Here is a 27,934-nt window from a genome sequence, read left to right as displayed (position 1 = left end):
AAATTGTCTTTAATATTATCAAGGTTTATCACTTTTTTTTATCTTTTTCCTTGGAATCAATTATAAATCTCCTGATAAATCTCCTCGATAATCTCTTCAGGAACACATACACGCACGCACGCATACGTGTGTGTGGATACATTTAGTTTTTCTTTTTTTTTTAATTCATTGTTACCAAAATTATAACATTATCATGTGAATAAATATTCATCATAAAATTCTTCAAGAAATGATACCATATGATTAACAGAAAACATATTCTCGTCGCTTTAAAATTAAGTCATATTAAACCAACTTTAGTCAAAATTCATCCTCGAAGAGATTAAAACCGCATATATGAATTTGACGTCTTATGGTTGTGCCTGTTGTTCATGCTATATATTTTTGCTATACATACATACATACATACATACATACATACATACATACATACATACATACATACATACACGTGTGTGTGCGTGCATGCGTGTGCGTGTACATGTAAAATATATATATATATATATATACACACACACACATACACACACATACACACACACACACATATATATATATACGCACATGTATGCGTGTATACATGTATATGGTAGAAATAAAAAATCCCAACGTATCAAATCTGAATAATCGATTTGATATGTAATATAATTACGGCACAAACAAGAATATCAATATTATTTTTGGCCGATGTAGCATTCCATTCGTTCAGTTGTTCTAATTGTCCTTCATGTAGCTCTCCTGTAGCCCTCCAATACTCGTTTCGTATATAAACCCATCTTGCCTCCGTAAGTAGTTACAAGAAAACTTAAACATCATTTCTTGCAATCACGAAGTCAGAAGACTTTTCCGAGTTCCCTGCAAAACAGAAGTGAAATATTCAATCGTTTCAAAGCAGACGAAAAAGAGCTAACGAGCGTTCTCATTCGCGTCATGTCCAACGCTACCATCTAGTCAGCGCAACGAAACAATGAAACGGTAACTGCTTCTTGGTAGAAAAGATGACAAAAGTGACCTCTCAAACATCAAAATAGTGACCAAAAATAAAATTTTTTGTCAAATTCTGAGAGTAACTAAGACCATATAAGCAAAAAAGTAACACTTTCTCTTATCTTCCCAGATTTATCTTGGGATAACTTGTTCTTATCTCGTGAATTCGTATCTGATATAACGAGTTCTTTTTATAGTACGATTTGAAAATTCATAACAAGAAAAAACCAAGGGCATACAAGTATACAGAAAAAATTAATCTTAAAAATCAAGAATAGATATTCTCATATATAAGCAAGAATGTTAATCTTCTTAGAAGATTTTAAATCTTGATTTAATCGCACTTTTATTGATGCAAGTATTACTTGAACTCAATTCAAATGTGAAAATCTTCTAAGAATATTATAATATTCTTGCTTACATATGAAAATACTTATCTTGATTTAAGACTAATTTTTTTCTGCGCACGCTTTCGGAGTAGTTTTATCAAAAGAGATGGCAAAAAAAAAATATATATATATATATATTTATTTATATACCGAACGCCTATATTTTACAAATTCAACGGCAGCTTAGGAAAAAAGTGACTATAGTAACCCATTTTTGGACGATGAATTTTTTAGTAACTTGTCAAGAAAAAGAGACAAAAGATGACTCAAGTTACTGGATAGTAGCGCCGGTCATGTCACAAATTACTCACTCTATCGTTTCCTGATCCGCATCGATCGCCTTCTGCTAGCTATGACTACCTTGTATCCCGTGAGGGAGCCTGTGGTTTTGCATGTGACCCATACTGAGTTGCCTCGTGGCCATTCCACCGCCGCACTGACTGCTCCAGTCCGCAGTAGGCACCGGCGTTCGATAGAATTTCGACGAACTTTTGTTGAATATTGGCAACAGCTCGTTCGCCTCGGTGGACAACGCCTGAAAATGAAGGGAGTTCGATTAGCCGAACTCTTTTCTACATCTCCGAAGAACCTCCTCCATACACATTCCTCGCGACAAAGTCTGTGACGCTGTACCTTCAGATAAATAATAGCGTCCGTCCCAAAGCCCTCGCAACTGAGCAAAACGATATCGCCGTGCAAATACCTAGCATACAGCCTCGATAAGGGGAGGCCATAGCCGTATCCTGCAAGCGGTACCGTATGCGCATCTGATCTGCTCGGTTGCGGAGCAGTGCTGTACATGTACTTAAATAAATGGTCCGTTTGCGAGCGAGGTATCCCGCCGCCCCTATCGGATATCTGAAACAAACCCGGCGAATTGACGGCAATTTCTCAATTTCCGAACTATTGAGTTGTCGTGAAAGTTCGTTCCGTTCATTTTTAATCAGTTCTTCGCTCAAAAACCCCAGAATTTCTACGGACGCGGGATCATCCCAGATAACATTAAGACATCCTAAAACGTCGTATGGACGTTTTCTTAAACAATAAGATATCTAAAGGACATCTTTGAGATGTCTTTCAGACGTATGTGTTGTTTGGGATGCAGCTAGCGGAGATATAGCAAATCATCGAACAAAACGACGTATATTTAAATTTGATTTAATATATTTTAAAATAAATCAATGTTACAATCTGTCTGATAAGACCGTGCAAACTTCCTTTTGAAAACCGTTACATCGAAAATGACACGACACCGATCGACATAATCGACTGTATCTTTGTTAATATTTGGAATATCACTTTCGGACAAAAAATTTTGTATTTATCGATTTAACAAGCAAAAAAAATTTTCGATTTTTTGGAGGGTTCAGAATGGACTTAACCCCTTAAAGAACGACGTATTTAATTATGAGTACCGGAATATAGAGTAGACTGAGGCAAATCGGATCAATATAAACTTTGAAACAGTTGTCGTTAGTTTCTTGTTTCAAATGAGTGCGGAGGAAGATGACGCGATAAAGCAGCTCGTATGAAACAAAAAACAACTGATTTAAAGTTTATACTGATTCGATTCTCCTTGTGATCCAATTCGGCCTACTCTATGGAGAATTTAAATGCCAAAAAGATAGTCAAAATTTACCAGAGAGCATTAATATCATTAGCCGAAAAAAGTGATTTCAAGGTAAAAGTCACGACTGGATCCTTTAAGAAGACAATGTTGGAGTCGTCCCAGTGAGAGGAAAAAAATAAGGTCGGAATACTAGATCTGGTCATCAGACGCAGGTCCTATTGAAAATGGGTCTGGACATTAATAAAGTTGCGTGGAAAAGAAGTGTACACGATGAAACGGATATTGTAATCATTATCCCGAGAAAATGCTATAAAATTGGTGGAAAGTAATCCCTAGTTGATATTATTGTCGGACAATAATTGACAACAGCGAATTGATCGAACGACTTATTAATACGAAAGCGTCGTAGTATTGATTGTGTAGTACATGTGCAATTTTTCTTTTTTTTTTCATTCCTTTACAATAAGTAGTTTAAAAGTTATAGATCGATCTTATTAGACAGACTGTGCATTTTAAGTGAAAAAAAAAAAAAACGATCTTTTTCGTAAGCCCAATATATTTATTGGTTTGTTCCTTCTCCACATATGCCCGAAAAAGTGTTGTCTCCCTTTCCAATTATATTAAAAAATTATATTTAAATAGGGGGCAGCCGAAGAAATCGCTCGTCGTACCTTCACACAGATATCCTCTTTACCGCGCACCAACACAACCTCAACCGGCGGATAATTGTCCGAGTCCTCTCCATGATGCTCCATCACAGCTCGCATACTATTCTTGAAGATCTCGAATAGCATATGGTACAAATGGCTCGGCACATAAATGATCCTAATCTCAGTACTGCACACAAGCTCTGAAAGAACAGAACAGGCGACAATTAAATCGCTATTATCACTTTTGAGAGCCCTATGATATCATATTTACATATATATATACTTTATAATAGAAAATGTAAGAATATAACGGTGACGGCGATTAAGACTATGCGATATAGAAGGAATCTACCTCTATAAAAAGTCGTTTATTCGAAACTACTTACTAGCGTGTAACACTTAGTACAATCAACATAATTCAAACTTGCCATTATGTTGCTTGATTATCAGTTCCGGGCTAGCCATATAATATTGATCGCATAAAAATCGTGCATTCTCGTAAGCGTCCTTAATGACGCCTATCACGTCACAGGACGGGTCTATACATCCTACGTGTCTATTGTGCCCATTTAATCCACCGAAAAGGAGCGCTGAAACGGGAGTTAAAAATGTCAGTCAGATCGCCGATACAAATGAGACTCGCCAAAGTAGCGCGTAATCTACTCACTGTGCTGATTGATCAGCATACGTATTGAAATGCGCGACATGAAAAATCTATCGAGGAAATATTGTATGCTGTTCTCAGTTTGAATGTCTACATCGTGGGAATCCTTGAGCTCCAGGACGCCTTGTGCCATCGTCTGGACGACGTCGGTGTGTCTGTTCCGAATCTTGATCAAAGCCTGACAGAATCTGCGAAGAGAAAGCCGTGAGACAAGGAGCGATATTGTCCGGGAGAAAGTGATTCGCATACTCACTTGTATAAATTGTCATCGTTGATCTCGACCTTCTCAAAGTGTATAATCTCCTCAAAAGATGTGGCATATAAATTATTTACGATGCCCACACTGGGCATCTTCAACAGGTTGTCCGGTAGCAAGTGAATTTCCTTCATAATGTTGGCAAGTCTCACCGGCAGCTCCTTCCTAAGGAATATGAAAGACTTCCTTTCGCAGGCACTTATACCTGAAAAGCACACGTACAATTATATAATCGCAAGTTATATTAATTAGTTAAATGCGAGAATCGCTTGAATAGAGTGTTTCTCGATAAGTGGTACACAGCCAGAAACGAAGAAAGATAAATAGAAAATAAAATTCTCTTCGGAAAAGGTTTTATTTTCAATTTAAAAATAGATTCTATAAATATCTGGATTGATGTGATCGTTTCTTGACAAATGATATATTTTGACGTATCGTAGAGAACATTAAGGGGATTCTCGGGGTTTTAACCTTTTGACTGCCGGAAAATCTTATATAAGACGGTCTAGTGAGATCCGTGTTTTTACTTTCTAATCGTACTGAAATTTGTTATTTACCTGTTTTCGAGTTGCTATAAAAAAATAATACCTTTGTGTGTTATGGGACCCCCCCCCTTCCCCTTTATCAGATAAAAAAACTACCCCTTTATAACGATCGTAAGTAATCCATTTTATTACTTTTAGTCCATATTGAAATTTGGTAATTCCCAGTTTTCGAGGTTGCTGATTTGAAAAAATAAAATACTTTTTAGTGTCGTGAACTTTTTCCAACCCCTTTATCAGATAAAAAAACTACCCCTTTATAACGATCGAAAATAACCCATCTTATTACTTTTAGTCCATATTGAAATTTGGTTATTGAAAAAATTCGTTCGAGTATATTAGCAAACTATAAAAAAGAAATAATTTAAATTTTAGATAATTTTTTTTGCAGTTTTGCAGTTATAAATATAGATATCCTTTTGATTATACAAATTCACATTGAACAATATTTATAAAAATACAGTAGTGAGTCTAAAAGTACTGAGAGAAGGTGAGAAAATCCATTGTGTTCCCCATCCTCTAAAACCCCTATATACGCTTTTTATTGCAAATTTAAAAAATTCAAAATTTGTCCCTTCGGTTCACTGCCGGAAAGTCTTATATAAGATGCTACCTGTGATCGGAACTTTGTTGGGGTCAAACTTAAGAAATATGAACACATTTTATCAACTTTCTAAATAAAAAAAATACACCAAAACCCCGGCAGTTAAAAGGTTAAGCTTCGAAAAATCAATCTTATGTTCTTTGCATTTTCTTAAATATTGAAGTCTTGGGAACATTTTAATGCCTATAGCATATGAAAATTGGCCGAGTTATACAAATTTAATCTGAGCGGCGCACGAACAGCAATCGCTAGACAAAAACAGAGAGAAAACATCTATGAGCTCCACTCGAAAAGCCCGCGGAAATGAACGGGCAGCTCCAAGAGATTCATGAGAAAGAGAAAGGCATACTTTATAGCGCTAAAATCGCAAAATAGTTGTAAATATCGTAACTCGCTTTCGATATACTCTAAAACAGTATCACAAACTTTAAAGCCGTTTTTCTCCAAACGACATTCGTCAAGCTGATTGGCAACTTTTCTCAGGAATCAATAAACCTACTGCTTTCGGGCAAACTTTTATATGTAAGAAATATCGTTCTCTATGTGCAATGAATATATACAATGTCCATATCAGTAAAATCTTTTTTACCGTAGAAAAACGAAATTGAAAATTTTTCTTTGTCATGCTGCCATTTTCTCAATTTTCACTTTTTTCAAAACTTCTACATTTATACGAGAACCGCTCATATAGATTGAGGGTTTTCATGAAAATTTGGTTTATTATGTCTAGAACCGGAGGAGCCACTTGAACAAATTTCTTCGAGACATCATGTTGCGACGGACGTTGCGATTCGGCAACGAGACAATATATAGCCTCGAAAAAAATCAAGTTGCTTTGGGAAATATAAATAAATACCAGGTGTAGAAATATGAAACGGAATTTCCCTATAGATGGTGCTAGCCATCAGTTTAGGGACCGCTTCTGCAGCGCCATCATCTCCCTCTAACAGCTGACGAAGATTTTCAACACACAACAACCCAAGTTTCATACACCGGTACATTTTTCTATAACCTTAAACATGTCGAGTTTTGTGCCTACGAACTACGATTTGCGGACAGCATTGATTTTTTGTTATCATTTGAAGAAAACTGCTGCAGAATCGCATCGAATGCTTGTCGAAGATTACGGTGAACATGCTCTTGGTAAAACACAGTGTTTCGAGTGGTTCAAAAAATTCAAAAGTGGTGATTTTGACGTGAGAAACGAAGAGCGTGGGAAACCACCGAAAAAGTTCGCAGACAATGAATTGCAAGCCTTATTGGATGAAGATGATACTCAAACTGAAGAAGAACTCGCGGATCACATGAATGTGACGCAGAAAGCTGTCTCAATTCGTTTGAAAGCCATGGGAAAGATTCAGAAAGTGGGAAAATGGGTTCCGCATGAACTGAATGAAAGACAGCAAGAAAATCGAAAAATCACTTGTGAAATGCTGCTCGACAGATACAAAAGAAAGTCCATCGTATCATGACAGGTGATGAAAAATGGATATATTTTGAGAATCCTAAGCGTCAGAAATCATGGGTGAATCCAGGCGAACCATCGACATCCACTGCAATCGCTTTGGAAAGAAGACAATGCTCTGTGTTTGGTGGGATCAGAAGGGTGTAATCTATTATGAGCTGCTAAAACCTGGTGAAACCGTTAACACTGATCGCTACCAACAGCAAGTGATCGATTTAAATCGAGCATTGCGTGAAAAACGATCGGAATCTGGAAAAAGGCAACACAAAGTCATTTTGCTCCATGATAATGCCCCATCACACACAGCAAAATGGGTCAGGGAAACGATCGAGGCGTTCAGTTGGGAAATACTAACGCATGCGGCTTATTCTCCAGACTTGGCTCCGTCCGATTATCATCTATTCGCATCAATGGGACACGCTCTCGCTGAACAACACTTCAATTCGTATGAAAATATATGAAAATAGCTCGATAGCTGGTTCGCTTCAAAAGAAGAAATGTTTTTTTGGCGTGGTATTCATAAACTGCCGAAGAGGTGGGAAAAATGTATAAATAGCAATGGACATTATTTTGAATAAAATCTTTTTTATCATTTTCAAACAACAGACGTGTAATTTTTACAAAAAAATTCCGGTTTCATACTTCTACACCTGGTATATCTACAAAATTTCAAATCGATCGGAGTAATAGTTTCTTCAAAAAACATCCATAAAAATCTATTTTTCGGGCTTACAACCAGAGAATTCCCCTTAAAACATCTTCAAAACATTTTTTAGCAACACACATATTGTGTGAATATTTTGTCCGACATTAATTTTGTTTTCATTAGACTCATCCTTCTCTGTCCCCCTTTATCGACCGATGGCTTTTTACGTAACGTGCCGAAGCATTAAGTAGCCATTGAAACAATGATATATACAACTGCAACGGCGATGCTTGTCAAAACAGGTTTCGCTTCGTATCATGTTTTTTACACGTACGCCAGACGCAAGATACATATTTGTTGTCGAAATTAGAAATGTGTCGCGGAAAGAGCGATAATTCATCGTCGCGATATCAAAAGGGGTACCCACAGTATCGCGGGGGAAGGTGGAAGTCTGCGGGGACCCAGCCGCAAGTTCGACGAGTGTTTTACGGCATTTTGACAAATGGCTCGAGATAATTGCATACAGACAACCGACGGAATGCGTCAAAAGAAGGAACGTTCAGTCAATTTACGTTTTAAGAAAAGAACAACATCTAGACTTTTTTCTACACAGAAAAAAAATGCTAGATTCAAGCAAATAATTATTCCAGTATTCCTTAGCAAATTTTTATTTGAATTAAATAAATTTTACTTGAATCAATACATTACTTGAAAAAAAAAAAAAAGAAAGCATTCAAGTAATATTTACTCAAATCAAATTAATTACCGTGTGGTATACTTGGCGTCTTTCTTTTCTTTATTGAAAAAAGTAAATTTATTATTAATACAATTATATTATTTATTATAACCAAATTTCATACGCGATATCGCGCAATGTTACGCACGGAGAAGAAACAACTGAGAAAACATTAAGAAAAATAAATGATGTATGCGTAATAAAATAATTATAACTAGGAATTATATTATAACCATTTCTCTCTTACATAACTGATGTTATATCGGAAACTGTATGTTCCATCAATAAGTTTATACACGAATTTCTATCAAATAACGATTCTTCGAGTGGTACATTTCAAAATTATCAAGTGGTTATCAGCTTCGAACATTGACGTAATGAATATTGGTTCATGATCCCGAAAGAAAGAGCGATTACATCCTCATGAATTTTCCGCGGCGCGGATCTGCCTCCAGCTTCCCCCTCGATTTGATTCCAGGAGCAACCAGCTGAGAAATTGCCGCAAAATTGGACGTCCTTATCTGTCCTTGCCAGAGATCAGGTCAAACGGAGAGAATTCTCTCCGCACGGACAGGCTTTTATTTAAAATCCCGTTTGATACTGTGAGAGAATGGATAAGCGGGAGATCCTGTGGTAGCAGCTGTTCGCGAATGTGCTCATGTGCTCATGTGTGTGTGTGTGTACATCAATAGTATCGATGTATGCTGATCGATTGTACTGAAAACTTCCTGACCACGCAATACCCTTTCTCGATTATATAATGTATATGTAGTTCAATCCCACTTCCCGATTGCCCCAATAAGGAATCACAAATACAAAAAAGTGTGAACTATTTAATATATTAAAATTATATACGCAAGCTGTCCACACAGAAACAATCATTTATAATGTATAATATAATGATAAATATAAAAATAATAAATATAAAAACAAATATATATAAAATAAATGTAAAATATTATATATATATATATATATATATATATATATATGTATGTATAATTTTATATATAATATTTAAATAACCGCACAAAACTATGAATGTTACGAATATTCGAAAATTCTTCCCTGAAAAAATGTCCTAATAAATTTATAAAAAATGACAGCTTGTGGTTTTGTTTGATAAAGTTTATCATAAATATATGCGATATAAATTGCTCGCCGAGGAAAAAAAACAAGATACAAGACTGGTGTAAATCAAGCGCGATAAGTGTAACGCGCAATCTTCTTTGATCGATCAAATTGGACGCCTGACACATATCCGAACTTCGAAACTTGATGAAGAATTCAAACGGGCATGACGACATACGCTGAAAGTAGCACGTGAGGATATTAGCCTCGCAGGAATTAGCATATTGATCTACGCTTCACATTGCGTGTCGATAAACACATGCGCCGCACTCTGTCATTGTTATTGTGGGGAGGTCCGCTTTGCGGAAAAAAACATTGTCTCCTTCCTCGACGAGCAAGACGATCCGCTTACGAAAAGCGAAGGAGATATCTCATGGCTCTGAGTCATGACGCGACGTGCCGAAGGTGAAATATTGGGTTTTCGCTCGAAGCGAGATAACGATCGCTTAGAATGTATGTTAAAAGCAATATTTTATACGCAAACACCAAAAACTAGAGCAATCTTAAGCAGGGTTTACAATAAGAATTTAAGCTCTAAGCCTTAAGAAATTGACAATTCACAGCCGATTATTCTCCTCATGTTCAACCGTGATCAGATGTGTACTAAACTCTCTAAACTAAATTAGGATAAATAATAATGATGATATAAAATTAAATGATCACAATGCATGTAAATAATTTAGAAAATAAAATTTGAACAAGAAAGAATTGCTTATTTTAATCTTTCCGATATACCGTTCACTTTTAACTGTGGTAAACTTTCTGCAAATTACAACACACAATTTTACTCCTCTTTGAACTCTTTCGTCGCCGAATCGTTCTGTCTTAGATAGTGGAATATCACTGACCTCACACGAATCATTGAGAAAAAAAACACAAAGTTCTCTTTTTCTCCCTGTCTCTCGATGTTTGGCAACGGGTTGAGCAAAACGAGAAAAAAACGAACGGCGCAACGAAATCCCGTCGTAAGCAGTGTGTGACGTGAATAACTAGCAAATATTTATTGTCCGGCCTACAGAAATAAAAACGGACGAGCTTTTGTCCTTTAGACTTTGTTCCCGACACGTACAGCTATAAACAATACGATGCTGCCAAACTTGCAAATAGTCTCTTCCTTTATTACTGCACAGCAAGATGGCAAAATGCGCGTCGACTAAATGTGACTGCCAAATGATTCGCGACGAGAAACTAGACATCTCTCTATTTCTCTTTCTTTCCGTTCATCTTGACTTTTTCTTTTCTTTTCCTCCTCTTCTCTTTTCTCAAAGCTGACCACACGCGCCTTTTGTTCGCACTGTGAGACGCCGTGAGAAACCTCCGTTTAAAAATATAAAGAAAACTTAAAAATAAACGTTTTCTTAAAAACTTGTAAGATCACGGGATAAATTTATGAGAAGTCGCAATTTAGACGACCTCAATTTCGATAAAAGATATGTTTCGTGGAAATATATTGTGCGCTTTAAATCGCGGATGTGATTTCAATTTCAATAAAATGTGTGAAAATATGTTGCCTGTTGGGAAACGTGAATAACCTTTAGTTTGCAAAATTAAGAGCCTTTGATTTAGGGAAAGGAAATCTGTAACTGATGTCTATATCTTAATTTATCAAGACTTTACCAACTTGTTGCTGTCCTGAAAAATTATATCTTTTAAGTTGTATTTTTTCTCATGACGCGCGATGTCCAGCAAATAAAATAATATATACGCCGGCTGTTACATTCGCATTAAAAAAAAATCCATGTCAGAAAGTATAGGAAGTATTTTTATTTTTAAAAGCGGATTAAGTTCGAAACGTCGACACGTGTAGGATACGAGGTCTGTTCAAAAAGTATCGCGAATTTTGAATTTCCGCGGGTTACGTATATTCGATTTTCGATTTTTTTATGGCGTTATGTTGGTACTCATGTCCCTCACTTATGCCGACAAGTTCGGCCATTTTGAATATTCAGTTTATCTTTGACAGCTGTTTTGCTTGGACGTGTTTTGGCTTGTCTTCGATTTTTGCCTATTCCAAAAAATGTATCAAAGAATCTGTATCAAATTTTGTGTGAAAAACAAAATTAAGTGCGCGGACGCATTCCGAATGTTGACTGTGGCATATGGTGAAACTACTTGGACCGAAGCAACGTTTATCGGTGGTACAAAATGTTCTCAGAGGGCCGAGAAGATGTGAACGACGAAGAGCGTGCCGGATGCAGTTTTCTTCGATTGCAGGGGCGTGGTACATCATGAGTTCTTGCCACAGGGTCAATAAGGAATATTACCTGTAAGTTATGCGCAATTTGCGCGAAGCAATCCGTCAGAAACGCCCGGATTTGTGGAAGAACAAAAATTGGCTTTTGCACCATGATAACGCTCCTGCTCACACATCGTTGCTTGTGCGCGAATTTTTGGCCAAAAACAACACACTAATGATGCCGCAGCCACCGTATTCCCCAGACCTGGCCCCCTGTGACTTTTTCTTGTTCCCGAAACTGAAGAGGCACATGAAAGGACGACGCTACGCTACGATTGAGGAGATAAAGACGGCATCGAAGGAGGAGCTGAACAAGATCACAAAAAATGATTTTTTGAAGTGCTTCGAGGATTGGAAAAAACGTTGGCACAAGTGTATAATATCTGATGGGGATTACTTTGAAGGAGACAAAATAGATATTCATGAAAAAATAAATAATTTTTGAAAAAACACAAAATTCGCGATACTTTTTAAACAGACCTCGTACGGTGACTGTATTATCGCGTTCATTTTGAACGAGTGTTCATCTAACCAGTTGATTCTTCGCGCTAATAAACAATAGCGAGAGCCGGTCTGTGTCGTTTTCGCATCTATGTGTCGTATTAGCATTTATATACGAATGACGCACGAAATTCAAGGTATACATACGTCAGCATGCGTGTACTGCAAAAGTGTTCATTGTTCAGAGGTTCCCAATCTGGGACTCGTGAACGATGGAGGCTAGATTTTAGAGAATCCCGATGACACTCACGGCAAAAAATGCACGTCCTAACTTCAGCAAACCTTCGACTGCAATTTAACATCGTCAAAATATATTCAACAAACTTGTTTTAGCAACTATATTTCGTTAGGAACTTATACGCGCTGAAAATTAATTCCGAGAAGAACGGTCAATGAATTTCAGAGAACGAAAGTGAAGAATCCCTGCTTTATTATCAGAGTCTCCGTATCACTGCGAGTTTGTATTTATTTATGACGCTGTTTGTTAGTGTACATTATGCAACTTCTATTCGCGGAAGTGTGCCAGAGGCTAACAAAATTCGTCGTGTGTTATTGTATGTTCTATCTGTTACAAAGCTGCGATTATCAAGAGTGTTATCATTAAATGTGTTATGTGAAAAACGCGACGCAGCGACCGGTAATGACTTTTTTTCTTACGGCATTTTGCGCAACGTTGACGCTGCCAGCATTTAAATTCTCTAATGCGTAATTGCGCGATGAATTTCCCACTCGAGTCAAAGTGGATCCTTATTCTTCTAACACAAGTAACATGAGCGAAAATTTATTACAAGCGGAGGATAAGTTCCGACTGCTATATATCGGTGTGATGAAAATGTTGTAACGTTGAATGACGATTGATCTGGTAAGAATCTATTTGTTTCCACAGCTATATTAAATAAAATTGTAAAGATTATCATGCGGTCTATTTGTGCATATCTTATAATCAACGAGATAAATCTGACGTGAGCAATTCTACCTTTCAAGGCTGCGACGCGAGGTAATGTAAGATGGAATCGAACAGGCCTCGAGCGCTCTTCCATGAAGTTATAAACCGGACCAGCGCCGCTAATAAAGGCTAACGTAGCCGGAGAGCGTATTTCTTTCGCACCGGTCGCGGCGATATACAGGGTGTATCAAAAGTCCGGAGAATTTCATATAATCGTTGAAATGATCGTCGGCAAAAATCAGTTGATTTTTGAAAAATTGATTTTTTTTAATTTAAAATTGACTGATCTTTAAAAAAACCCGATTTCTCCAAATCGATCGATTTGTTAAAAATTTTTTAATTTTTCAAAAATCAATTAAATGGACTTCACGTTAAAGAGAGAAACATTCATATTCAAGTTGGCGATCGCCAGCGACGTAAAACGAGCGACGCTGTCCGATCTTGTGTAATCTGCATTAACGGTATGTGAATACATGTCATCATAGACCTGTTTATGCGCTAAAACTTTAAGATAAGCGCTCAAGTATCGAAAGATAATGAACGTAAGCAGAACGAGACCTTATGCTGCGCATAACAAAATATGCGCGTCGAAATCGGACGAGTCGAGTGTGCAAGTTTCCCAGACATTATCTTGCTGATCGCACGAAGAAAAATCCAATGTACATGAGCATTCTCAACTTGCCCGCGTTTTTCTTTCGTTCACGTCGTGACGCCTCACATGTGCGCCTCAGCCGCGATTTCGAAGGACGATCTTGAAAAAAAATGTCGATCACGCGGCAGGATTTCTCTTTCGCTGAATCGACATCTGAGTTTACAATTCCTTTCGAAATATATTGACAAACAACGATATTTGCGTGTGTCAGTATGAAAAGCAAAAGATGTGCTCCGAGAGCGTTTTGTGGAAACAAAAGCCCGCCGATAAATTCGCTAATTCCGACATCAACCGGTTCTTCATGACAACAATATCTCATAAAAAAAGCTGTGCTAATTCCGTGTGTTCATTGCGTGCCTCCTATCTAACGAAACCTACTTCGCGGCTCGAGTGATAACCAAGTTCTCTATTGAAACGTGCTTCAGTTTATAATTCAGTTTAAATAAATTAAGATTATACGCGCGAGGAAATTATTCGTATATCTACGTATATCGCATAATGTAGATTACAAATAGATAACGTATAGATAATAATGTCGCCATAATCGGACGAATAATTAAACTTAATTTCTTCCACGCTGTGTTAAATATATTTTTTCGCAGACACTGCTGGTGTACCCAAGTCGAAATGTTTAATTCTACGTTGAGATGAAAATGGAGTCTTCAAGTGGAGAAAATAGAAATAAGTTCCCACTTGTAGTCCTTTGAACATTTAATATAGAACTAAATTAGACTTAAACTAGGACTAAAATTGGATGAAATTTCATCCAATTCGTGGCGATACGCGTCTCGTACGAAAAGCAACAAGCGAGAGGCCTCTTCACATGCGCGACGAATTCATCGGCCGGTTCTGTTTATTATCTTGACCTCGATCGCGCGACGACGATCGTACTGTCGAAATTGTCGTACGAAATATTCTTCTCTTCGGTCCTATAATCACGAGCCTATCTTGGGAAGAAAGTAAACCGAACTGATTTCAGGATAACATAATTGCACAACTCCCTGTAACTCCGAGCATTGAATTACGACGGGACTATTCATTCAGTATCATATGCGACGTTAATTCTCATCAACGTGCATTCATCCGGCGATTCATTCCTTGGTCGCGCGCGCCATTAGAATCAAATATCGCACGATATTCAACTCGTCATTCGACGAAGACGCAGTTCGAATGAAAAATCATCGTCATCACGTCGAAAGTCTGATCGCGATAACGCGCGAACACGTAAATAAAATATACACGCGACACGAAGCCTACGCATAAAGAACACTAGGCCATTCTTAATCCGAATAACTGCGAAATGTTGATGACTGATCCTCAACAATTTATTTGATATCGAGCCGGAAAAACAAAACGCGATTGGCTCTATTCTAAAAGGCAAATTTGTTTTAATCAAAGAAATTTTATTCACTCCAAAAAAATCTTCTTCTCTGCATAGACAGATGATCGAGTGATTTATTAGCTACTAGACAAACCGAAGATGATTCTTATTGGCCATCCATTTCTTGTTGACTGAATATCCCTTAATATAAAATTCTCGTTCTTAAATTTCTTCCTCCCACAGTTATCGAAATTTTAATTCGGCCTATTCATGATCTGAGTGAAATTTTCGAGTGAAAATTTCGAGAGTAAACTTCGGTTTACTTATTCAAATTAACCAAATTTAACTTTTCGTCGATAAAGTTTACAATATTCTTGAAAATTCTTCTCGACCCGTCACCAAATTAGAAGAAAAAAAAAAAAATGCCGCGATGTATCGTCTTTGAAAACGTATCCATTTCGCGGTAATATATATTATCGGCCAAATGCGTGTCGCAGCGTCAAGGCGATCTCGTGTGGGGGCGAGCGCGATTTCAGACAGCGACGCGAGTCACGGTACAAATTCCATTGCACCTGCCTTTTCCTCGCGGAGTTTTCACGCGGAAACTCGCCAAAAGAATGCGCGGCAACGCTCCAAGATGTGATACGGCAATAATAACACTCTTCTATTTTTACCGTCCGTAAGTACCAATGGCAGTGACCGGAGCCCGATGATCTTTCCTCCAAATGCTGATCTGTCGATCCAACCTTGACCTAGTGTAAGGTGACATCAAGTCCTCCGATCTCCCTTCGTTATTCGGAGCCGGGCGTTATTCGAGTAAATTATCATTTGTCTCGTTACTACCTCGTATGGAAATCCCGAACCCACGCAACGAAAACTCAATCGATCCTCCCGCGCATTCTCGGAACGAATTTCGAGGACTTCCTCCGCGGACGTGTCGAGTAATCGCGACAAATTCGACGCAAAAGGAAATGGAAATTCGCGGGCCGAAGGTGAAATAAGATGTCGCTGTTGCTTGCATAATCGCCCGCATAATCGAGAACGTGAATGGAAATTTTCGGAATATACAAAAAGGAAGTCGTGTCTGTTCTTACACACAGAAAAATACATACTGCATCGAAGTAAATGTTATTTGTTTCAAGTATTTCATAAGTTTATACAAGGTGTTTGAGGCGTGTCAAATACTTATAATTTAGGTCAATATGAATAAAAAAATCCTCTTTTGCGGATAACGCAAAAATTTTTAAGTTATTAATTAAAGAAGCCTCTATACATGGTCATTTTCAATAATTAATTACTCGAAATTTTGCGTGTTGTTTGGTATAGGATATATTTTATTTACATTAACTGTGACGATTGATACGCTTTGTGTCCGCAAATAAATTTATTCGAAACATATTCTGAATCCTAGTAAATTCAGTACCTCAATCAAGAATATTAAACTTCGGTTTACTTATTCAAATTAACCAAATTTAACTTTTCGTCGATAAAGTTTACAATATTCTTGAAAATAAAGTAAATTCTTCTTTTTAATACGCGTGATAATGAGCTTTTTTCAAATCGATAATGAATATATTTTAAGACTATTATCAAGAAAAAATGTTGAAGACAACTATTACATAGAAGAAGGAAAATAAACCAAGTAATCGCTTTTCTTAGCAGTAAAATGACGCTTTTATCTGTGTACAACCGAGTTTTCCGTCCGTTCTTTCGAGAAAATTCAGTTCACACTAATGGTCTTTTTTTCGGTGCAGGAACTCCCAATCGATCGATCGATGCCTCATCATAGATCGTATCGGGGTGAGTCGCGACGCTTCTTCGAACGCTACTCCATGGACTCTAACGAAGTCCGCCGCGAAGTTCCTTCAGACACGTCTGTGATGTTTTCAGTGATGACGTGCGGAACGACGATGCGGAGCGTACAAACCACCGCTAGACAAAACACGCAACATTCTCATGTAACGGAAGCGGGAAAGCATAGGTGATTGACCATACGAACTTCCTTCTGACGGGATCAGAGTCTCTCTCATCGCCGATCGCTTGATCCTTCAACGCTCCAGGAGTTCCGTCGAATTACGTTTCCGAGACTTTCCTTCACGAGAAATACAGGATCGACGATGGATCGAATTAGTCTCTCTCTCCCCAAATTTCGCTCTGCCGATTCGGCTCTTCGTATATTTACACAACAAAAGTAACGATGTCACACTCGTGCATGAAGAAGCGAACGACACTGCGTGAATCGATCGTGTGTGTGTGTGTGTGTGTATTCCAGCGACATAGCGGAAAGAGAAACGCGCAAATTGCGCATAAAACGATTACATCATATCTGCTGTCGTTCTTTGTCGAGCACGTGAGGCGATGAAGGTCACCAGTCTCCGGTAAATATTGTAACGCTATGTTTTTATCGTTAAACATTAGAAGAGTTCCGCGCCTTATGGGTGAGTCTTCTTAAAGAAGCGTTGTTTGCGCAAAGATAACAAATTTATATCGAAAGTGCCACTTCTCTCGTCGGTATCTCTCGTCGGTATCTCGATGAAATAAACAACCGATATGATTAATTGCAATGCATAATTGTGTGCAGTATATTTCTCGATGATAACGTAATACCGACAATATCAGTCTAGTGAAAAATAACTTGTTAATATATCAAATTGATACGAATTAATGTCGAAAAGTATGACAAATGCATTTTCCAACCGGTAGCTTCACACTAGATAGTGTAAAGTCGCTGCTGAAACGAATTTCAGTTCTTGGCACAGACGTCGCTCAGCTATCGAAAAGGATATAATAGGATAATAAGCTTTAATATTATGTAAACATCGTGAGAGCTATCCCGCGTAAGAGAACGTACGCGACGTCATATCGCCGCGAGGGGCAATATCATGATCGCTCCATCCGGTCGGGACTGTATCAACGTCACTCCTCGATGTCATTATCTATCGAGGACTTTTTGCCTATGATTCTTTCTTATCACATTATACGTCACAAACAATCTCGACGAATACATGCGCTTGTAACTTTCGACGGTGTAAACACCGCCCGAAACATATAAACAATTTCGTGGTAAAGAAAGGCTATTTTCGTCACGCACTGTTGTGTAAATTACACCGGCTTAATCGGCGTAAAACGGACGGACGCGCGTGCCGTCGAAAGACACAAGCTCTCGCACGCTCTCGTCGAGAAACGGGGCGACGGACGGGGAGATCGAGTACTCACCGAAGTCGAAGAACTGCTTGATCGAGAGCGGCGAAGGGTTGAACTGTGAGTAAAAGTCCAGCATCTTGGCGATACTGCCGAGACAGTTCCGTGTGAGCTTCATCTCGCACCGAGTCACACATTAAAGTCCCGTCGATCGGAGACGTACGTAACACGGGGCGAGGACACGAACGACGAACCGCTGATGCACGTCGAACGGTGAGATTCACGTCAACGAGTGCCACCGAGTGCTGGGAACTCCGCCGAGCTCGCTGCGGTATATGCGAAGTCGCGCATGCGCGCTCTTCGCTGCCACGTTCGGCGGCCATATAATTACGATTTCGCGAGATTGACCAGTTCGAATTGCACTTTTTATCTTTAGAACGAGTGTGTGATTTAACGTCGAAAGTTCCAGCGCAGCACTAGCTCAGTCCTGCGAAGGCTGATTCGTTTTTCAGCAAGCGAGAAGTGATCATCATTACAGCGTTATTTACAATGATATTTTGTAACGTTCTCAAACAATACTTCCGCGCTATAATATTTCGAAATAGCACGTCAAGCGACGGTAATATAATATCAATGTTATAATGTTCAACGTAACATAATAATAGACACATTACATTATGTTGTTTACCAAGCAACGGTTTTGAAAGATTGATAAAATATGAGGTCAAAACGAAATCCACATAAGATCGATTTAATGTTTCCTGCTTACTGGGATGTCACTTGTGCGAAAATGAGCGCGTTGTTACAATAAACGAAATTGAACCGGCGTGAAAAAGATCGGTCGATTCGTATTCCGGAAGTAGATGTCGCAACGCCACCTGCTGCCACTCGCGAAGCACAGGGTTGACAATTAACCTCCTCGTGCATCGCACGCTTCCCGAGCCGCGCTTTTCCTCACGTCCCCAATGCGAGCTCGCTTCGAGCCGTCGACGGAGCGCACCAGGTCGCCCGTCCGGCACGTTGCTTTAGGTTAGAGATTCTCGCGTCTTCTGCTGGACAGGCTTGCAGCGCCACTAGCAAGAATCCGCGCGATCTCGAGCTCGCGTTTCCCCAGTGGATCCGCCGACCCGGGCCTCGAGAAATATTATCGACGCCGCCTCGCACGATTTTCCCGCGTGTTTCCGGCCCGGGAAAGGTGATCCTCGAGCGCACGGAGCACTCGTGTTGCTCGTTTGATTCACGTCGCTTCCGGTCGAGACAAGCCCATGTGGACGGCAGCAGTGGTAGCCCCGATCAGTCCGTGTGCCGAGAGTGCTGTCGTTGGGTCGTCGTGTTTCACTGCTTTCCCCGCCGAGTTCCTACTCAACGTGGTATAAGCGAGGACGTCACCATGGCGGATCTGGACGATTTCTTCGCGAAGAAGGACCGGAAGAAGGCCAAAGGCAAGAAGTTCACGACCACCGACGAGGTCGCGAAGAAGCTCGAGGAGACGGGAAAGCGGCTGGAGAAGCCCAAGCTCAAGGAGAAACCGGCGAATCCCGAGGGCGAGGAGTCCCAGCAGACGGAGGTAAAAGGGCGACGTCGTGCTCGAGAACTCCGTCTTCCCCGGAGGAGTTCTCCACGCACGCATACCGCTGCCATGTTTGTTCCCCGCGAACGTCATATGGTCCGCTCGCGTGGTGCTGCGGACGACGTACCGATCAACAGGCTCGCCCGGACGAGCCTTATATAATCGACGGCAGCTTTCTCGTCGTCAATGCGCCGTAATATCATGTGCACGATAAATTCACTAATTGCAGTCGCCTCGGGAATTAGGTCACTTTATAATGTCATAATATGTTGTAACAATTGTGAGTCGCACGAAGAGTTCTTTCTTACTGAACTGACCGTCTTGCCTGTATTATCATTTTACACGTTAGTTCATCGAAAAGACCTTAAATCATCAGCAGGAGGCTGCGAGAATAGGTCTGCTCTTTTGCGCTGAACTAGCGTAAGCTTATAGAAGGAGGAAGAGAAGCTAGCTAGTGCAGCGGAAAAAGCATCGAGTTCTTCGCTTGTGAAGCGAGCTAAGACTTGGTGGAAGAAAGAGAAGAACAAATTCGTTACGATATCGCTGTGTCGAAGGCATCTTTTATTTTCAGGATGAGGACGAGTGGAAGGAGTTCGAGGAGGAGAAGAAGGACTATAGCGGTCTGAAGATCGGCCACTTAACAGTAAACGACAGCATCGATGCGGAATCGGACGATGAGCGGGGCACCGGTGAGAACAACTCCGACGGTGAATCCGGCGAGAGAGGCACCAAGCACACAGGACCATGGAAGAAGCCAGATTTACCGCCGGAAGTACCAGAGGTGGCCACACCACCGGCGCCTCCCCCAGCCGCCGCCACTGCCGCCGCCACCGCCGCCACCACCACCACCACTACCACCACTGGGAGCAGCTACATAGCACCACACTTGCGGAACATAATAGCGTTCATAAACAGTAACCCTAACTACAACATATCTGGGCCGCGAGGAAGGAACACCGCGCCGGACATTCACAGCGAGGAGTACTTCCCCACTCTGAATGCCAAGCCCCAGCCACAGAACAACGGCAGCGGCCCATGGGGCAGCAGACGGTAAGACGCGTTTCTTCGATCAAAGTATGATTGGAAACGCCACACCGAATATTATTTGATCGACCAATCGGAAAGGATTCCTGTATTTAAGGCTCCGGAGTAGTTGTTTCACGACATCAGAAGCGAGAAAACGCAAGATTTTCAAATAAAAAGATGTAAAATGACATTTCTGGTCGCACACTTGTAAAATTGGACTTTGCTCGAACAATCAATAGGTAAGATTGACAAAATTACGAGGAAAGATTAATTTTTATACGACTACTTATTGCTTGTTCGATTAAAACAAAAAGTCCAATTTTACAAGTGTGCGACCACAAATGTCATTTTACATCTTTTCATTTGAAAATCTTGACGTACTTCTTCTGACGTCATTAAGCAAAGACGGAGCCTTCAGATGCATTGTAGCCAATGAAACGATAGATATAGTATCTGAAGATGGACGATCTTAAATATAAGATCTGACTAGAAATATCAGATTTCTTTGCCATGATTGGCTAATTAAATGCTACTCAAAAGCAGCCAATATATTCGTGGCAATTTGAGAACGTCCATATTTTTCTTACGCGTCGCTCGAATTGCATTAATTCCAAGTAATTTCGCTTTGATTGCAGGAAGCGCGATGAAGGAGCATTCGAGGAGGTTCGCAATCGGGGCGGCAGCAGATCGTACAACGTGCAAGACTCGCAGGCCCAAGCGCCGAAGCTCTCGTTGGGCAACAAGTACAGCGCCTTGTCGCAAGATCAGAGCTGAAAACACCTATCACGATCGAATCAAACGACAAACAATCAATATCACATCGTCGCCCCTCTCTGTTTCGTGGCCCAGCCGCGCCGGGAAAATATATTTTCTAGAATAGAGTCCAACGTGTATCATAGTATGTACGTGTACGCCCCGGTTTTGTAAGATTCACGGGGAGAACGCTATTCTTGCAGACGAAAGAACGACGGGAATAAAATTAATCGCGGTTGTGCCCGATCGAGATCACCGTATCTTTGCACGCGCAACAGAGGACTTTGTAAATTAAACTCGAGGGGGGAAAAAAGAAGAAACAAACTGAGAATATCGCGCGCAAGCTTATTTTCATACCGTGTAGACGACGCGTAGTCGATGGTAAAAGTCTCAACTTTTGTATTTCATTTTTTAAATCAGCAAATAGTGTGTAGTGTGAACGCGTTGCTTCCAGAAGCGCCACGGCAGCGGGACTCACGGCGCTCGAAACACTCGGACGATCATCACACACATTCGGGCGACGTTCGCGAGCAATGCGCGATTGTTACGCGTATATGTAGTTCAAAATGGTATATACATGTATATATATCGTTCGTTTGAAAAAAGAAAAAGAAGAAAAAAATATCAAGTATTCCGCACTTTCTTTCGTACGGTGCTATATTCTAATTTTAGCGTGCATACTTACTGCCACAATTAATTGCCTTCTCGTTGAGTGTTATCGGTGTAGATAAGGAAGATAGACGCGTCCGAACAATGACTTAACTTCGAGATCGGCACGACAACGTCGCGATTCACCGAAATTCACGATTCACGTGGTAATTGATCTCGGTGGCTCCACGATTACCCGCGGGACGAAATGTGTCTCGGAAGCACTCGTGAGAGACGCTACTTACACTCTCTTTTCCTCTTTTGCTCTCCTCTCACCGGGGAGTGTCGCTACGCTCAAAAACGGCTACATGCGTCAACGAACGGAACTTATAGGTGCATTAACACATACACACGTATAGCGTCTTATTTCTACCGCGTTACTCTTACCAGCGTGACAGATTCTCGAGAAGGTCTGTCATTCGGAAGTTCTTTGGATTTTTTCGATTTGATATTCCTTAGCGAAAATACAGAATTTTCGAATGATTGAGAAATAAGGGTTTCTCCCAAACTAAATCTCGGGAGTGCTGCTACTATGTTTTTGGCTTAATTTTAAGTGATTTGCTTCGGTGAAAAAATTTCTTAATTTGATATCACAATTTCGCTTAGAAAGAATCATTTCTAAGTGGTCCAAAGAATTGTATCAATGCGGTAGGAAATTCCATATATATATGTGTGTGTGTCTGCATACAAAGGCTCTCGAAGTGTACAATCGAGATAAAATACGAGGTCAAATAAAAAATAATTAAAAGGCAAGTAAGAATCGATCGCTGATGTTAGAATGTTACAATGTTTAGGGAAAAAAAGAAACAATGTTTAATATATAACGAGGTCCCAACTGTTTGAACCTTCTTCAATGCTGAATAATAAAATTTCAAAATTCAAAATATATACTATTATAACTCTCACAAATTATGATAGCGTTATAGCAGCATATAATTTTAATTGTAAAATTCTTACTTAACGTTGAAGATGGTGCAAATAGTCGGGATCGAAACGTCCGTTATATATTAAATGTGATTAAATATAAATATTATCTCCTCGTTAAATATTATATCGCTCTGACATCAGCGACAGGTTCTCATTTGCTTTTTAACTTTTTCCTGCATTTTGATTGCATATATATGTACGCGCGCATGTGTGTACATACGTATAATTATTAATCGAATTACGGGGGGCTGGGCTTTGGAACGGTGCAGAAGTAAAAATTAGACAAGTTGACAATGTAACAGGAACGAGCACGAACGAGAGACTAATTGTTAGTCACACGGGCACGAGGCACGCCTTAGGACGATATAGCTAAATGCGAAACGCGATAAGCGAGAGCGTCGCGCGGTGGTGTTGTACACAAGTAGGAGGGAGAAAGACATATGCGCATACACTCGTGTTAAAATATATGTATATATATATATATTATAAAAAAAATATATATATATATATACATATATATTATAAAAAAAAAAGAAACCAAGATCTTACGTAAAGCCTCTGTTAACGATCGATATGATTCTTTTTTCGTTGTTGATACGAGAATTTCTTTTCGTCGGAAGGCAGCACGGCAGATAAATATCCAAGTCCGTCTTCGAGACGGCCTTCTCCCGTTGTCGGCAGACTCTTCCCCGACGAGGACAAGGAGACAGTTTTTTTTTCCCCCCCTGAACACGAAGAGGCGGGGAGAGGGATGCCGTACAGAAAACGGATAGAGAATAAGCGTACTTGTATAGCGAGTGATAAAATGTGATTATTTATAAATAAATTTCCTAGGATAATTCTCTTTCTCTCTCTCTTTCTCTCTTTTTTTTTCTCTCTTTCTCTCTCTCTCTTTCTCTCTCTCTCGTATGCGCAAACCTTGCGAGCATTTCTAATTTGCTGTAAACCGAAAGCAATCGTGGGCCGATTCTCAAAAGTCGGAAGAGAGCGCAGCGCGCGAGAAACGATCAAACGCGTCTTCTCTCGCGAGCTCTTCGGCGGAGGGAAGCGGTTCTCTCGACATGCGAGATATACTACAGTGTTGGGAGAAATGTGTAGCTTAAGTATGCGGAAACGCAACACCGGTGCCTCTCGAGGACGATTTCGAGGTGATTTTGGTCGCCCGTGGCGATGCGAACTAGCCTGCCTTTGTTACAGAATATAGTTGAAGATACAACGATGACTTTATCACTATTATTGAATGAGAGCGAGCGATATGGAATGGTGGTAGGAAGTGAGATCGCGCAAAGATGTGGGGTGGCGTATATTTAATAAAAGTCAATTACGATATACACAGGTTGTCCCGAGTAAAATAAATAATACACCTCAGTAATATAAATGTAGGTGTTCAAGCGGCGTCAAGTCCTCCGTCCATACAGCACAAAAGCTAACAATCAATGTTGTAACGTTGCTATATGGTATCCGAACTTTCCGAATATCACCCGGGCAGCCGCGTATTTTTAAATTAACCGACCATTTTGATACCCAGATTGTACTCTGGCTGCGTTCCGATATGCACTTCCAGTACTTTCTCTTCTTTAATACCGGCAGTGAATTTCGGAACGCAGTCTCTGACTATTAAAAATAATTAATTAAAAAAAGAATATAAATGCATAGAGACAATATTTGATAAAATCAATTGCGACGAGATGCAATGTCGAATTGAACTCTACGTAGAATCGCCAAAAGATTATATCGTCATTGCATCATTATCATGCAACAATATAAAAGTACAGTCTTACAAACTGACGATCCTGCGCAGACCGAAGCCTTGTTTATCGGTTCTTCAGCTGGCATCTCGTCGGGTCTGCTCTTTATTAAGGGACCAAATCGTTATTGTCGAAATAAAAAATCACTAGTGTTCCGGAATGGCTGCATCGGATCACTCACTCGGAGCGAGACAAAGTGTCAATTCGAGGTATTCAAAGGACGTCGTTAACGCTTGACGAATCTTCATTACTGCAACGAGATAAAAGAAGCCGCGAGATGATCTTACTGTACTTCCTTTTTGTGATCATAGGACGGATCGCGAACATACTTCTCGCAATACTTCAGCCCGTGTTTCCCGTTGTTGCTGTAAGACGCGTACATGGAACCTTCCAGCAGTGTGGGATTGTATCTCGGCAAGAAATATATCCATGCCTTCGTCAGCTCACCGACCTGAAAAGTCGAAAAGATACGACGCGAAGGATAAGATATCACTCTCAGGCGATCCCCGAATTACCTCTTCGAACGTTTTCCCGGGCCTAAGCCTAGCTTCCGGAGTTAACAAGACTTCTTCCTCAGTGCGTTCGTAAAAGGTGGGGTGCTCCTCCAGCTCGTCCAGTCTTCTCAGCATTGCCGAGTCCACGTCATATATTTCACCCTGCACATGCTGTCCCAGCAAACACAGATATTATCGTAATATGACGAAATATATAGGATAATTCTTACAACCTTGAATATAAAAATAAAAATATCTTTACGACTAGAGATGAAAATGGGAAGGTAGAGAATGACGATGATGTCGAAATAATAAGAAAATGATCACAATAACGTTTTAATGACATCTTATTGACATTAGAAACGTCATTAAGGTGTTATTAAGACGTCATTTGACATCACACTTGGGGAGTTCTATTATCATTTTAACGTCATTTTGATGTCACATTTTTGTCCTACCTAGAGTGCCCGAGGTAATGAATGTTAATTTATTAATTTATTGCATTACACTTATCTATAATAAAGTTATTATTATATATCAATGCAATTTCTCTTAGATAAATTTCAAAAGATATTCAAGGTGGTAATAATTATTGTCTCATCCTGTATATCTTAATATATATATATATGTACAGCTGATTTATAACGGCTCTTCATTGCGGGTAAGCACCGATTATCGTCAACTCACATTGCCGACGTTGGATTTCTTCAACAGGAACGGGATGTTGTACTTGGTGGCGATCACCAGAGGATACGAGATCGTCGTCTTGCCGATGCCCAGAAATTTCGCATAGCCATTCGTGACATCCTTTATAATCCCGTGATTGGGTTCTCCCCGTTTCAGCGTGCCGTACACGAACACCCGGTGCAGCGGATTCTTGAACAGGTTCTCGTACATTTCGAAAATCGCGCCTGGCTCTCATACGTGACTTCCGGCCGGTGGCATCGGTAACTTTGTTATCTAAACCGCGTTACGGTGTGCAGTTACGTCACAAATCGATATTGATCGATCTATTTGGAATGAAACTTGAAATTAAGGAGTAAGGGAAGAAAATTTCGCGACGACGCGTCGGCAGAGCGACGCGAACTTCCTCCACGTACACGCAACGTCACACGATGTTCGCGCTGCGGATGCGGAGAAAAAAATAAAAGAAACGAATAACTGGACGGACACACTGCGCAAATGTCACTTATGGACTGACGTGGATAATGGAAGGTTACGTGGATAGAGGCCGGTAACGTCGTTTAGCGCGGTTTCCTTCAAATCGACGAACTTATCGTGAGAAGAACGTAAGTTCGGATCTGTAAATGGGCCTTTTACTCTAAGCACTAAATTCTAACGTTATTTCCAGCAAAAAGCAGCTCGGTGCTACCAAACGCTCGCAATTCCTAAGATTTAAGTATCGCGATGTTTTGGAACACGCCTTTTTAGTCTCAGAAATTACGTTACATTTTGTTGCTTAGAGCAGAAAGCTAAAGATTTGCTCCATACGTTAAGCCTGAAACACGAATATTATAGGCTGATGGACAACAGACATTGCTCTCGAACATCTGAACTCAATTTCCGATTAATTTTAAGACTCTGCCAACTGTCTTCATCAATGTTCATATTGTTGTTTGTGTTCCATAACACAGACATCATTATTTAATTGTAATTAGCGCTGATGCGCTAGCGCTGAAGAAGGATTGAAACTTTCACATATTTCTTATGCTCTCTGCATCTATTTGAACATTAAAGTCATTACATCGATTTTTTTATTTGCTTCTTTCTTTGTGTGATTTTAAATTGCTAGAGCCTGTTGTGGATTCAGACTAAAAAGACTAAAATCAGTATTCAGAATCGGATCTCATATTTAAGATCGTCTTAAGTTCATCTTGAAGATTATCGTTCTAAATCACTCCGAAAAAAAGTGTCCACACTATATTGGAAGCAAGTATATACTCGCTCACAAAAGGGTTCCTCATTTCAAAACAGCGGAGTACTTACAGTACTCGGGTGATGAATATCCGGTTCGAGGAATTTGAGAAATATCCGGATAATAAATGAAAGAATAAATGACGACTCCATTAGTGCTATCCTATTTCCTAAGCGTAATAATGTTGAGAATTTCTGATCATTATTTTGGAATATTTGTGCATCATGATTGCTGCTTGGGAGCATCGTTGTCAATTCACCGAATAATCTCAACGGTCATGATGCACGCATATTATACACGAATATTCGCATTGGAAAATGAAATCGCGTATCGTTAGCTGCGTACCCAAAATTAACATCATCTGTCGCAGATTCTTTTTTGAGAGAATGAAATTTACGGAAGCACTATCCTCCTGG

At 39.8% G+C, this 27,934-nt stretch overlaps 3 protein-coding genes and 1 long non-coding RNA gene across 7 annotated transcripts; 2 read left to right on the top strand and 2 right to left on the bottom strand.

Annotated features, from left to right (window-relative positions):
* Nucleotides 1–530: 530 nt before the first annotated feature.
* On the bottom strand, nt 531–19,093 carry LOC106751135 (pyruvate dehydrogenase (acetyl-transferring) kinase, mitochondrial). Of its 3 annotated transcripts, none has more exons than XM_014631953.1 (8): nt 18,513–19,077; nt 4,514–4,721; nt 4,264–4,448; nt 4,025–4,186; nt 3,618–3,796; nt 2,010–2,234; nt 1,688–1,911; nt 531–855 (listed from the first exon to the last, which is right to left on the bottom strand). In XM_014631953.1, the coding sequence occupies exons 1-7, from the start codon at nt 18,613–18,615 to the stop codon at nt 1,723–1,725; spliced, it is 1,251 nt and encodes a 416-aa protein (XP_014487439.1). In that variant the 5' UTR covers nt 18,616–19,077; the 3' UTR covers nt 531–855; nt 1,688–1,722. The 3 variants fall into 3 exon arrangements, with proteins under 3 accessions (XP_014487439.1, XP_014487432.1, XP_014487450.1); XM_014631946.1 differs by having other exon boundaries at nt 769–855; nt 1,737–1,911; nt 18,513–19,086; XM_014631964.1 differs by lacking the exon at nt 2,010–2,234 and having other exon boundaries at nt 769–855; nt 1,737–1,911; nt 18,513–19,093.
* LOC106751166 lies at nt 15,890–17,731 on the top strand. Its single transcript, XR_001375016.1, has 2 exons — nt 15,890–15,975; nt 17,051–17,731. It is a non-coding gene; the product is annotated as an uncharacterized LOC106751166 (long non-coding RNA).
* Nucleotides 19,094–19,670: 577 nt separating the features above from the next.
* On the top strand, nt 19,671–24,205 carry LOC106751147 (protein CDV3 homolog). Its single transcript, XM_014631977.1, has 3 exons — nt 19,671–20,004; nt 20,579–21,057; nt 21,669–24,205. Exons 1-3 carry the CDS (start codon nt 19,828–19,830, stop codon nt 21,805–21,807), a joined length of 795 nt encoding a protein of 264 aa, XP_014487463.1. The 5' UTR covers nt 19,671–19,827; the 3' UTR covers nt 21,808–24,205.
* A 444-nt stretch (nt 24,206–24,649) lies between these two features.
* Nucleotides 24,650–26,799, bottom strand: LOC106751154 (putative gamma-glutamylcyclotransferase CG2811). 2 transcript variants are annotated; one of them, XM_014631992.1, is made up of 4 exons: nt 26,291–26,799; nt 25,625–25,774; nt 25,439–25,560; nt 24,650–25,359 (listed from the first exon to the last, which is right to left on the bottom strand). In XM_014631992.1, the coding sequence occupies exons 1-4, from the start codon at nt 26,498–26,500 to the stop codon at nt 25,323–25,325; spliced, it is 519 nt and encodes a 172-aa protein (XP_014487478.1). In that variant the 5' UTR covers nt 26,501–26,799; the 3' UTR covers nt 24,650–25,322. The 2 variants fall into 2 exon arrangements, with proteins under 2 accessions (XP_014487478.1, XP_014487473.1); XM_014631987.1 differs by having other exon boundaries at nt 24,650–25,560.
* Between the last annotated feature and the right edge of the window lie 1,135 nt (nt 26,800–27,934).

This window comes from Dinoponera quadriceps, unplaced genomic scaffold, assembly GCF_001313825.1.
Source record: "Dinoponera quadriceps isolate SergipeBrazil2010 unplaced genomic scaffold, ASM131382v1 scaffold46, whole genome shotgun sequence".
NCBI lineage: Eukaryota > Metazoa > Arthropoda > Insecta > Hymenoptera > Formicidae > Dinoponera > Dinoponera quadriceps.
This window is presented reverse-complemented; position numbering and strand designations above follow the sequence as displayed.